Source organism: Erpetoichthys calabaricus, chromosome 2, assembly GCF_900747795.2.
Source record: "Erpetoichthys calabaricus chromosome 2, fErpCal1.3, whole genome shotgun sequence".
Classification (NCBI taxonomy): domain Eukaryota; kingdom Metazoa; phylum Chordata; class Cladistia; order Polypteriformes; family Polypteridae; genus Erpetoichthys; species Erpetoichthys calabaricus.
The window spans coordinates 148,745,593-148,760,086 of NC_041395.2; the positions used below are offsets into that span (position 1 = coordinate 148,745,593).

At 36.8% G+C, this 14,494-nt stretch overlaps 1 protein-coding gene across 1 annotated transcript in view; it reads left to right on the forward strand.

Moving 5' to 3' along the window:
• megf6 (multiple EGF like domains 6) overlaps positions 1-14,494 on the forward strand; it is a 340,497-nt gene that overhangs the window by 235,672 nt on the left and 90,331 nt on the right. The window contains exons 13-14 of the mRNA XM_028794622.2: positions 1,722-1,898; positions 1,973-2,104. Coding sequence (XP_028650455.1) covers positions 1,722-1,898; positions 1,973-2,104 — 309 coding nt within the window. The remainder of the gene's footprint in view (positions 1-1,721; positions 1,899-1,972; positions 2,105-14,494) is intronic.

The following is a 14,494-nucleotide window of genomic DNA, read 5'->3' on the forward strand; positions in this document are numbered from 1 at the left end:
TTGTTTTCTGGCATCTTTCATCAATCTTCTGTTTCAGACAATAAGATTGCATTTGGCTTTCAATAATGGCCTTATACAGTGGCGACATTTATGTGTATGAAGCTTCAGCTGGATTATTATTCTTGATGTATTCATGTTGGCTGGTCTGGTGCTTATCGCTGTGATACATTCAGAACCTATTTTCCCTTATAACTGAACACACATTATCCATTTCTAACTGCCAGACTTGATCTGTGTATATATACACAAATGAATATATGAGTTCCATACCACAAAATATACAAAATAAAAAGTTTTTTCCTGGGTTTCAATTATATCTTAATAAGATGGGCATAGTGTGAATTAATATATATCTATATGTAAGCAATATATATTTATAATGTGAGTATAGTTCTACTATACTGTACATAAAGAGCAGTGGAGAAACCCAATTTATAAATCAATAATGTCATTCCCGCTAAAATCTGAAGCGAAAAAGTCTTTAGTTTTTCCTGGATTAAATTTAGTTAAATGATTTTAGCTCATACCTGTAATTAGTGAATTACATGGTGAAATAATTCCATTCATTAATCAACATGGTATTACTTAATTATTTTCTTAAACATCTAAAGTGGATGGCCAAATATGGGTAAAAGGATTTGCTACTATTTCAAAAGATGCCCATGTTTCTTTTGTTCCTTTCATAGTAATCACCAAGACAAAGTGTTTTATAAAGCCTACAGAATTTTTGGGCAAGACAAATCACACAATTCCTTACAGTGTAGATGCTTAACAATTGATTGTGAAGGATAAGCCAAACCAACAGTGTATCACTGAATCCATAGTAAGAATAAGCCAGTCAGCATCTGAACAAACACATTCTTCCGTCAGTATTTGATATAATAATACATTTCTTGTTGATAAAGGCCATGCTACATTATGCCTGATGTTGTTAGGCAGGCTGAAATGGGTTATGTAGGTCTAATAATGGACGGGCTTTACAGTGAGAACTTTTAAAAACACCATTACAAACAAGTGAATCTGTGTTTTAAAGAGCCCCACTCATTGTGACCCCAAATTTTATTGCTTAAACATTGAAGCAAAACTGATTGCACTTTTTAATTTTTGTGATTGCACTGTACATACATACATAATTGTGTAATGTCCTATCATTAATTATTTTATAAATATGTGAAAAGTGCAAAATGTAATACTTTTAAGTTTGCTTTATATATACTGTATATATCGCCTTTAAAAGCCAAAGCTGAAGACAAGTAAACACATGTTTTAGGATGACCCACTGTATTAAATAAACATCATTGCATGCTTATTTAAATAGTGTGTTTTTATTTTAAGTTGTTCTCTGCTTGATTTAAAAGGGTAGATGATTTTTTTGTTTTTTTGTGTGTTAAGATTAATGTTTTCATTAACAAATAGGATAAATTATTAAATTTGAAATGTAAATCAGGGATACTTATTTGTATTGCTAAAATGGTGAAAATATTTTTCATGATAAATATAAGAGAGATCAATCAGTACACAGTACAGAACAGCCAGACCCCATACAAAGAATCCTTTGTTTTATTTATTACCTATCATATACATAATGAAGGTTAAATATTAAAATAATAGTGAAATAAAATTCACATTAAACTTTAGTTTTGTTTGTGTTTTGTGAGAAAACAGCATGCTATCTGGATATATTTTATATATCTAATGTTTTTTTTTTTTTGTCTCTTTAGCTTTATATGATGATTTTGATGAAGAAGAGGAAGAAGAGCTAGAAGTCATTCAACTTCCTGGCTTACGTTTCAGAAAACCCCCTCAATTCATTCATTACTCAGCAGCTCTACATTCTCCATATGATTATGAAAATGAAGAAGAGATAAGGGGAGAGCACACACTTGTTCACAAAATAAGTAAGAGCCATGCCTATCCGAGATCTTGCTTGTGACTGAGAATAATTAACTATACTCTTGAATATTTGTTTTAGTCTGTTTAGATAACAGTTTTGGCAATGACTGCAGTCTGACTTGTGAAGACTGTATAAATGGAGGCGTATGCAATGAAAAAGGCAATGGATGTGATTGTCCTGCAGGATGGACTGGAAGCATTTGTAATGAAAGTAAGTATTTTATTAGAGAAACTCTAAGAGATTGATTGGCATTGCTACTCATATACATCCTACTCACATTGTTTTGTGAAAAAATGATGTGTCCTAGTGCTAAATTTTATTATTATCACAATGAATTTCACTGAAACAGATATTGAAGGCTAAATAAGTCCATAGTAAACTGTCATAGTGATAAATAACAGGATTTTGGTGTACAAACAACCCAAACGTATGATTTTATTTGATGAAAAAACATATTGACCTTCTCCCAAGTGAACATATCCCATCTGCATTCAAATCAAGCAAGCGGCAATGAGCAGATTTAAGCTCTGTGGATTTGTAGTATTGTTCCATGGAGTTTTTAAATAAAACGTGCATGCAAAATAAGATAAAATCATTTTACTTACAAAATTACAACGGACAATAATTAAAGCTTTTCATTGATAAATAAGAATATTTGCAGGTCCTTCAACACTTTTATTTGACTAAACTACTAAGCTATTTGATGAGTTCTGCATACAATTATTAATGTGAAGATATACCTACATCCTATTCACTGTCCACAATGTAGATGCAGGTGCATGACTGTTCCCCATGCATCTTTTCATTCGTTCCCTCTGCCTAGTTCTGCTGGAATGTGCTCTGACTCCCTGTGTCTCTACAGCTGGATTGAGGAGGCTGAGATTATTAGATGGATGAACAGAGCCAAATATACATGCACGGCAGCCCAAGAAGGAGATCACATTGACTCTGAACAGTAATATTTTAGGAGCAAGGGTTTCTAATAGGTTAAGAACCCCTGTGATAAAGGATTGAGTGAGTTCTGAAAATCAATGAATGCATTAATCATTTTTTTCTGAGCTTATGTTTTGCCCTGCAAGGTCACAATAGCAATCTGTTAGTGCTTTTATTAAATATAGAAAACAAGTATGTCATACAGTAATTAAAAAATTCACTGTCTATAAAGTTCCATTCTCAGGCTTTGTTGTCATATTTCTAGCACCCCTTAGGTTTTGGTCTCATAAATACTAGACACAGTTAAAATAGCTTTTTTAGAAAGAAAATCTGTAAAATGAAACCTTTATGTATATATTTATGTATTTTTGTGATATATTTAATGCAAGAGGAGAAAAAGACTCCTCTAAAGAGTTTCATGTTAACAAATGAAATCATCAAACATTATTTTATATTTTTTACATTTGTCATTAATGGTTTACTGTCTCAATGTGCTGCATAAAACAGTGCAGCATTTATTTATTTTTCTATAGTAATTTTGAATGCCAATGAGTTTAGTCATTTTTTGTGTTTATTCAGTGAGCCACTAGGCCACTTTGCTAAAAGCAATCCAGTCTGTTCAGTAAATGGATACTTTGTTAATGGAATAGCACATTGTTACCAAGTGAAAGTGCTCACATTATTTGTCATATGGAAATATAACGTCTGTGAATAAACAAAGAAGAATAAAAGAAATAGAGGTTACACTTTAGTTTAGATATCCATTATATGCAACTGTTAACAATCGTTATAGATTAAATATAGTTTAAGATTTTTTAACATAATGGAAAACAATGAAAAATGATATTAACATATTTTAAGCAGTTTATTATTTTAATCATTTTGTTGGTAGCATTTTTGATGAAATATTTGTAGACTGTTAATAACTGTTTCATAATGTGTAACCAAGAAAAATATTTAATAACAGATAATTAATGGACACTTCATGTCATGTTTATATAAAAGACACCATAGTTTGTTCAGAGAGACAGTAGGTTTATGAGCTAGAAATATTTAAAATAGCCATTCACATTTCCATTGTCACTTTTTTTTTTTGCTAAAACAAAGAACAAAGCTCATCGTCTGGTGTCCAGTGTTCAAACACCCAGGATTCTTTCCTGAAAGTCACCTTAACTTTCACAGAAGACACTTGTCACCTGTGTGTTTTTGTTGGCAAACACTGTTGAATGTAATGTCAGGGTATTGTTGGAGAAATTTTCATTTGGCTGCACCCTTCAAGAACCCAGCTATCTTCTAAAACAACGTCCCCCTCAATACTAACCCTTTTTTTATATAACTTTTTGTAACTGTTGACAGAATTATGAGATACAGAAATATGTGAAGTCCACGTAATGGACAGTTAATAGCTTTTAAAATGTGTGGTGCTCATTGTACATTTGCAGTTTTATAACTGATACTCTGGGTTTATAGCTTCAATGTCATCTCCAGGAAGAATGTATTTAAGATTTAGATTCTATAAAGATATCGATTGGCTAATCATACATGTGTGCAGGGGCCTCAGTCATTATTAGCAACTTGTATATAGATGAACAAAACATAATTTGTCTCTAAATGTTTTCTATAATGGGCGGCACGGTGGTGCAGTGGTAGCACTGCTGCCTCGCAGTTAGGATACCCGAGAAGCGAACCCGGGTCCTCCCTGCGTGGAGTTTGCATGTTCTCCCCGTGTCTGTGTGGGTTTCCTCCGGGTACTCTGGTTTCCTCCCACAGTCCAAAAACATGCAGGTTAGGTGGATTGGCGATTCTAAATTGTCCCTGGTGTGTGTGTGCGTGTGTGTATGTGTGTGCACGCCCTGCGGTGGGCTGGCACCCTGCCTGGGGTTTGTTTCCTGCCTTGCGCCCTGTGTTGGCTGAGATTGGCTCCAGCAGACCCTGTGACCCTATAGTTAGGATATAGCGGGTTGGATAATGGATGGATGGATGTTTTCTATAGGTAAGGACTTTGTTCTGTTATCCACAGAGGAGAGGGTACTAAGTACTAAACACAGCAGACCCAATGCTTTTTACACCTACAGCACCCTCTAATTTTTTGGACAAAGACAAATTTTTCCTTTATTTACCCCTGTACTTCACAGTTTAAAATTACAAATCAAATAATTTGAATGTAAATAAAGTGCACATTCCAGACTTTTTTTCATACATTTTGGTTACACCATGTAGAAATAGCAGCACTTTTTCTACACGGTCCCCCATTTCAGGGCACCCTAATGTTTGGGACAGTTGGCATCCCAGGTGTTTGTGATTACTCAGGTGTGTTTCTTTGCTTTATTAGTGCAGACATAAGATGCCTAGGCTTGCTTCTACCTACAAACTACCTTTAGAGTCTGTAGTTGCCATTGTTCAACATGAGAACAAAAAGCTATGCTAATGAAAGTCAAAGAAGCCATTCTGAGGCTGAAAAACAATAATAAAACCCTTAGAGACATCGGTAAAACCTTAGGATTATCTAAATCAACTGTCTGGAATATTATTAAGAAAGAACGCAGTGGTGAGCTCAGTAATAGCAAAGGGATTGGTAGGCCAGGGAAGGCATCCACTGTTGATGACAGAAGAATCTTCACTATGGTATTAGAAACTGTCCTAGGAGACAGATGTCTATGTGTCATAGACTGCTATCCACAGTATACTTCATGAACATAAATACAAAGGCTACGCTGCAAGATGCAAATCACTAGTTAGTCTCAAAAACAGGATGGCCAGATTACATATTTTATTTAAAACAAAATGCTATGTGGATGGAAATATAATATTAACATGCAAGTCTCTGGTGTCCTCAATACTGAGCATGTTGAATATATTAAATAACGATGATTTTCTTCATCAGAGTTCAAATAACAGTAGCATTTCAGCATCAAATATCTCCTGGCCAGGTACCACTTTCTAAGTGAGTACAGATCATCCACTGGATGTCTACTCTGTTGATGATAATCAGTAGTAGTTAGTTGCACATACCGTAGCAGAGCCTTGTGCAGGAGTTCCTCTCCACAGCTAGCCAAGCTTGTATAAGTTCACTTTCGTGGAATTTCTTCCACTTTCTCAAAGTAGGTATTTTTAGTATTCCTACATGCCTTTCTCAGAACTATTTTTTTATCAATGAGTTTTTGAATTCTAAATGAACAACAAAGTACATCAGGCTTTTTCAAATCAAAGAACAATTTGTAATATAATTTACAATGTAATAACATATATAACTAATAAGGTAGAATATTAATTTTAGTAGCATTAATTCTCCTCATGACTGTTAAATAAAATTATGACTATTTAATGAGGATCTGTTTAACATATTGTACCAGCTGATGAAAACTGTCACTTAAATAAATATTTAAATAATTTTGTGATTGTCACATCTGTATACAGTATGTAGCTTCTTATGTGAGAAATGAGAAATGATCAAGTTTAAGTTTATGTGCAGGAGTACTTACAGGACATTTTACTCAAATGTATCTTAAACATGAAATTGAAATCATGTAATTTAATTCATCTGCAAATAAAGAGTGCCAGTCAGTAATATAAAGCAACACTTCTGTTATTATTGTTCTGTTATAATGCAGCATTAGTAAATGGAAAGAATTTCAGTTGCAATGACAAATAAAAAGTGATAAGGGTGCTACTGTATGATTCGACAGAATAAAATGAAGAATTCTGACTTCATATTATCTTTGTAAACTGAAATAGCTACCCCAAATAAAAATAGGAATAGCTACGGAAGAAGAAGCTTTTAAGATATATTGGTTACATGTCATTTTAATATAACATGGTAAATAAATAGGTTCTTTCAACTCTGATCCACATTTTACATTAAAAAATCCAGTTTTATTGTTTGGTTAATACATTAAACTCTGTTTGGAAGGTAAATCCCATTTGTAGAGATTATAAATTAGGTTTAGGATTAATGTTAGGGTTGATATCAGTTAATTCTGTTATCTATGTGTTTTTTTTTTTCAAAGATATTTTTTATGCTGTCACATATAATTCTGGTGCTTCCCAAGGAGCATGAACAAACCCAGAATGGTGCACTAGTCCATTGAAGGGTTCTATCAAGCACAAATGTCTAATTGAGATTCACCAATTTCCCCATCATGCACTTATTTGGAAGGAAGATAATTACTCTTAGAAAAACCCCACACAGACACACTGAGGATCTGCAAACTCCATACAGACTATACTAAGATTTAAACTCTGGTTGTCCATGTTGCTTGCTCTGCTCTTTAATTTTGTGCTGAAAAAATGAATCAGTGTAAAGTATAAGGGAACAATAAATCAAGTATCAATATATTGTATATATGGAACTAAAATACCACAGCAAGGAAGAATGACACATGAGTTTCTGAGATGGGCCCAAGGTGTTTGAAGATATTTTTATTCCTTCTCTTTCTATGCTGTATTTTCTAGTGCTCCTGCTGTCAAGGCCACAAGAAATAAAACACACAAAAGGAAAATTAGGGTATATCCTTATTCTTTTGGTTCTTTGTATTCTTCCCCCTATACACTTCTCTAAGAATCTCTCACTGCTTCATAGACCTCACAATCAAAAGGCACAGTGTGTCAAGCAGTCTCTTTTATCAATTCCTTGTTGTCTTTAGTGGGAAAGCTCACTGAGTGGAGCACAGAGTAATTTACATTTTCCCTTTATATCGTATGTCACATGTGTATTACACACATACTCAGAAATATATACACTCAAATACACACACACTCATATGTATGCTGTATATACTGTATATATAATTTTTAACCAATAAAAATGTTAAAGTAAGTAGATCATTTAACTTATCGACAGTGTCATTTAAAAAAATGTTGTCAAGTATCTACTTTAAGCAGATGATTCAGTACTTTTGTTTCAGATACCAACAGTCCATTACAATATGTGAAAAAATGCTCCCTGTATTGAATGCAGTACTAACCTGCACCCTCCAGTATGTAATTCACAATTTAATTGAAAGGGTTCTACTACATTGTTTCCTCTGAGAATTTTGAACTTCTGGATCAGGTTCACTGATATGCTTTTCTACTTGAGAGTAAACAGGTTACGTTTCCTGAAGTCTATTAGAGTAGGTTATTTGAGGGTGTTATGTGTTTTCTTGTGTTGTGTTCAAAACTGTGCATAAGGTTCTGTATTCTTAAAATTTTACACTATAATCTCACTTTTTTTTTAACTGATTCTGCTCATTAGGCTAAGAATAAGGTATATACAAACCATTTTTAAGTATGTAGTTTCTCTCAGAATATCCACACCAGCACTTTGCCTTTCTTCTTTGATGCATATTGAAGTTGTCTAATGTGACTATAAAACCCCATTTTCACATCTTGCACCAAAATCATTAATTTTGTGTGATAGAGTTACATGGTATCTAGTTGTGCTCCATGCTGTTCTTGCTTTTTAAATTCTTCTATTATATCCGGTTTTAAAACCATTTTCTCTAGTCTTGATGTGCATGTCCAATATGATGGTATTGATGATTCTGTCTTTGAATTTAATTCTTCTTGTAAAACGGTTTTAGACTCAATTGCTCCGCTCAAGATATGCTGTAATAAGGGAAGACCTGCTCCCTGGCTAAATGAAACTACGCGACCGTTATGCCGTGCCTGTCGAACTGCGGAATGGTGTTGGAAAAAAGATGGACTGATTGTTTCTAAACAGATTTTTAGGACTTCTCTATTCAACTTCCAGGTTGCAGTTAAGAAAGCTAAACATGATTTCTTCGCTGATTTAGTATCCTGTCATTCTAAGAATTCTGGGGTCTTATTTAATTCAATCAATGCAGCCATTCACCCTCATTCTGTGACGGGATTAAATAGTACTGTTTTTGAGCAGTTTCTTTCATTCTTTGTCAGTAAAATTGATACAATCCGCTGTGGTATTGTATCAACTGGCTATGAACTTCCTACTGTTAATCATGGCATCTTGTCTCACTTTCACAGTTAAAAAGTACTATTGACACCCTTAAACCTACTACAGTAATCCCTCGCTATATCGCGCTTCGCCTTTCGCGGCTTCACTCCATCGCGGATTTTATATGTAAGCATATTTAAATATATATCGCGGATTTTTCGCTGCTTCGCGGGTTTCTGCGGACAATGGGTCTTTTAATTTCTGGTACATGCTTCCTCAGTTGGTTTGCCCAGTTGATTTCATACAAGGGACGCTATTGGCAGATGGCTGAGAAGCTACCCAGCTTACTTTTCTCTGTCTCTTGCGCTGACTTTCTCTGATCCTGACGTAGGGGGATTGAGCAGGGGGGCTGTTCGCACACCTAGACGATACGGACGCTCGTCTAAAAATGCTGAAAGATTATCTTCACGTTGTGATCTTTTGTGCAGCTGCTTCCTGAAACGACATGCTGCACGGAGCTTCGCATACTTAAAAGCTCGAAGGGCACGTATTGATTTTTGATTGAAAACAAACTCTGTCTCACTTTGTCTGCTCCTGACGGAGGGGGTGTGAACTGCCGCCTTCAACAGCTTTGTGCTGCGGTGCTTCACATACTTAAAAGAAAAACAGCCCTATTGATCTGTTTGCTCTCTACAACCTCCTGTGTTTCTGGGCAAATCTGTGACCCAAGCATGACAATATAAAAATAACCATATAAACATATGGTTTCTACTTCGCGGATTTTCTTATTTCGCGGGTGGCTCTGGAACGCAACCCCCACGATGGAGGAGGGATTACTGTATATTGTACCACCACGCCTCTTAGTGGAACCCTTTGATGTTTTGAGTCTATCTTTACCAGCCATTATCAATGGTTCTATTAGTGAGGGGGTTGTACCCTCATTTTTTAAACATGCTGCGGTGCGTCCCTGTCTAAAAAAGGCAGAATTAGATCCTGGAGTTTTAGCCAATTTTTGCCCGATTTCTTAATTGCCATTTCTGTCTGAAATATTAGAAAGAATTATTTATAATCAATTGTTTCATCACCTTAACTCCAATAATTTATTTGAGATCTACCAATCTGGAATTAGGCGTTATCATGGTGTTGAGATGGCCCTCCTGAAAGTATTCAATGATATCTGTATTATTACTGACTCAGGTGGCGCTGCAGTCCTTGTCCTCCTTGACCTGTCCACTGCCTTTGATACTATTGACCATGAGATATTGCTGTTGCGGCTTAAAGGGGTTTCTCTTAACTGGTTCAGATCATGTCTAATTGGTAGACACTTTCCAGTAACTTTAAATTCTTCTTTTTAGTCTACTGCTCCTCTTAAATGTGGTATTCCTCAGGGATCCATTGTGGGTCCTATTTTATTCTCTATATACCTTCACCCTATTGGATCTATTTTTAGGAAATTTAACACTTCTTTTCATTGCTATGCTGATGATACACAGGTTTATATTCCCGTCTGCAACTCTGCAATGGGTCAATTACTCAACTGTCTTTTTGAACTAAGATCCTGGATGGCTAATAATTTTCTTGATCTGAATCAAAATAAAACAGAGGTGCTTATAGTGGGTCCACCAGCTAAAGCCCAAATTGGTCTTGGACTTCTCTGCCCTTTCTCTGTCTTTTGCAAATCTCAAATCCGCAATCTTGGTGTTATCTTTGACAGTAACCTCTCTTTTGAAAAACAGATTAATTCTGTAGTTAAGAGTTGCTTTTTCCAGATTCATCTATTAGGTAAGATCAAGCCTTTTTTTATCTTCTAGGGATGTTGAGAAAGCTACTCATGCTTTTATCTTTTCTCACCTTGATTACTTCAACTCGCTGTATTCTGGGATTAGCAAATCCCTGATATGCAGGTTACAGTTGGTCCAGAATGCTGCCGCTTGCTTTCTGGTTGGGGCAAGATAGTCTGATTCAGTTTCTCCAATATTAGCTTCTTTACACTGGCTGCCTGTCAGTTTTCAAATTGATTTTAAAATCTTGTTGCTAGTTTTTAAATCTTTACATGGGCTTGCTCCTGTCTATTTATCTGAATTGTGTGCTTTATACCAGCCATCTAGAGAGTTTAGATCTTCTGGTTGGTTGTCTCTTGTTGTCCCTCGTACCAAGTGTAAAACCAAGGGGGACAGGTCTTTTGCAGCTGTCGCACCTCACCTGTGGAACTCTTTACCTCATCATATAAAGGAGTTGTCTACAATTGAATTGTTTAAAACAAGATTAAAGACTCATTTCTACTCACTTGCATTCAGTTACCTTCAGTAATACTGATGGCTTCCTCTTTGTGATTATATTACATTACTTCTATTTTTTATGTATACAGTAATCCCTCGCTATATCGCGCTTCGCCTTTCGCGGCTTCACTCCATCACGGATTTTATATGTAAGCATATTTAAATATATATCGCGGATTTTTTGCTGCTTCGCGGGTTTCTGCGGACAATGGGTCTTTTAATTTCTGGTACATGCTTCCTCAGTTGGTTTGCCCAGTTGATTTCATACAAGGGACGCTATTGGCAGATGGCTGAGAAGCTACCCAGCTTACTTTTCTCTGTCTCTTGCGCTGACTTTCTCTGATCCTGACGTAGGGGGATTGAGCAGGGGGGGCTGTTCGCACACCTAGACGATACGGACGCTCGTCTAAAAATGCTGAAAGATTATCTTCACGTTGTGATCTTTTGTGCAGCTGCTTCCTGAAATGACATGCTGCACGGAGCTTCGCATACTTAAAAGCTCGAAGGGCACGTATTGATTTTTGATTGAAAAACAAACTCTGTCTCACTTTGTCTGCTCCTGACGGAGGGGGTGTGAGCTGCCGCCTTCAACAGCTTTGTGCTGCGGTGCTTCACATACTTAAAAGAAAAACAGCCCTATTGATCTGTTTGCTCTCTACAACCTCCTGTGTTTCTGGGCAAATCTGTGACCCAAGCATGACAATATAAAAATAACCATATAAACATATGGTTTCTACTTCGCGGATTTTCTTATTTCGCGGGTGGCTCTGGAACGCAACCCCCGCGATGGAGGAGGGATTACTGTATAACATTACTTCTATTTATTATGTATTTTATTTTATGTTCATATATTTTATTTCTATTTATGTTTTATGTTAATTTGTTCTATTTTTGTAAAGCACTTTGGCCACAGCATTACTATGTTTGTTTAAATGTGCTATATAAATAAATTGACATTGACATTGACATAGTTAAGTTTTGCAAGTAAGTTAAGTAATCAAGTTCCCTTGCAGCATAGAAAGGGAAGTCTCAGTCTTAGTTCTGCCAAATCTAAAGCATTAGCTCATCCTTGAACCAAGTTCAGGAAGATTATTTAGTTTATTATCTTAAAACTAAATTATGTTATTATCTTATTAAGCCTGTGATGAATTGGCATTCAGGTGTTTTTTCTGTCTTGCTGGAATAAGCTTCAGCTTCCCTCTGACCTTGCCCTGGATAAGCAGGTTAGAAACATGGATAGACAGATTTTATTATCATTTTACATAGCATATATATTATGTATGTATTATTATACTTATTTTTTTTTAATAAAAACTAAATCAAGTAAGGCATTTAGCTTCTGGCCAAACATTGTTATGGATAAAATAAACATTCAGTTTTCATGTCTGCAGTAATGCTCAGGGTCAAATGGGACAGGACAAATTGCTTGAGTGAAAACATCCTACATATTTTATTAGTGTATATATATTAGTGTGAAGCGGCTGGGATGGGAATCAGCACCTCCAAATCCGAGACCATGGTCCTCAGCCGGAAAAGGGTGGAGTGCCCTCTCAGGGTTGGTAGCGAGATCCTGCCCCAAGTGGAGGAGTTCAAGTATCTCGGGGTCTTGTTCACGAGTGAGGGAAGAATGGAGCGTGAGATTGACAGGCGGATCGGTGCGGCATCCGCAGTAATGCGGGCTCTGCATCGGTCTGTCGTGGTGAAAAAGGAGCTGAGCCGCAAGGCGAAGCTCTCAATTTACCAGTCGATCTACGTTCCTACCCTCACCTATGGTCATGAGCTATGGGTAGTGACCGAAAGAACGAGATCGCGAATACAAGCGGCTGAAATGAGTTTCCTCCGCAGGGTGTCTGGGCTCTCCCTTAAAGACAGGGTGAGAAGCTCAGTCATCCGGGAGGGGCTCAGAGTAGAGCCGCTGCTCCTCCACATCGAGAGGAGTCAGATGAGGTGACTCAGGCATCTGATCAGGATGCCTCCTGGACGCCTCCCTGGTGAGGTGTTCCGGGGAAAGTCTAACCGGGAGGAAGCCCCGGGGAAGACCCAGGACACGCTGGAGGGACTATGTCTCTCGACTGGCCTGGGAACGCCTTGGGATTCTCCCGGAAGAGCTAGAAGAAGTGGCCAGGGAGAGGGAAGTCTGGGCATCTCTGCTCAAGCTGCTGCCCCCGCGACCCAATCTCGGATAAGCGGAAGAGGATGGATGGATGGATGGATATATATATATATATATATATTATGAGGGGCCGTTCAGGAAAAAAATATTGGGTCATAAGTATATACGTTGGTTCAGATATATATATATCGGTTCGGATACATTGGTTTGAATATATACATTGGTCTTAATACATCCGTTCAGATATATATATGGGTTCAGATATATACATTGGTTGGGATACATTGGTTGAGATATATACATCGGTTTTAATACATCTGTTCAGATATATACATTAGTTTAGGTACATTGGTTGAGATATATATAAATTGGTTTGCATAGATCCGTTCTGATATATATATTGTACATTGGTTGAGATACAACCGTTAAGATATATACATCGGTTTGAATACATCCGTTCAAATATATACATTGGTTGAGATATGTGTCCCCCTTTTATAACCATTGCTCCGTGTATATTGCCTTACTCTTTTGATTGCCACAAAGCAACCTGCGAGATTGGAGAAACGTTGAGAAAAGATCGTGAGAGGAAACGACAGCGTCGTGAAAATGAGACGGACTGTGAACGGAGAGAAGCAGAAATGCTCCTCCACCACCACATAATTACTATTCGGACAATGATTCCGAGTAGGCCGGTCCTAGCGAATCAATGTCCAAGGGTTTTGTTTTGTAATTTTGTTTCCCTTATAAAAAATCATAATGCTGTGCGACGAAGGGCCCAGTTCACAACTGGCAGCCGCTTTTAAACAGGGAGCCCTGCACAGACAACTTTAACACGCGCAACGTAGTTGGGCGCACATGGCTAATATATATATATATATATATATATATATATATATATATATATATATATATATATAAAATCTAGTAAGAGCGGCAAAACAATAAATGCAGCAATTCAGCTTAAGAACACCCTTAAGGACGCAAGTCTCAGATTAGACTATCCAAGATGAAAGCATTTCCGGTTAAATGTCAGCAAGGCAGGAAGAGCTGGGTCATGCTGGATGGACACAAGAAGCTACGGCAGAGCTGGTGAAGTTGTCATTAATCTGGTCTGTAGAGGGAGGAAGAGAAGAGGTGTTACAATTTAGCTCCACCCTGTGTACTGATGAGGAATTACCACCACCAGAGCCTATAAGCTTTCCCCAAGGTCCGTGTGTGTGACAATATATAAATATATAATATTTGTAGACTTTTTACCAAAGGCTAATATTATTGTCAGACAGTGTGGTGTTAAGGTTAACACTTTGGACCTAGGACCCCAAACCCTGAGGCTGTGGGTTCAACTCCTGTTACAGGCCATGAACAAGTCACTTCACCTG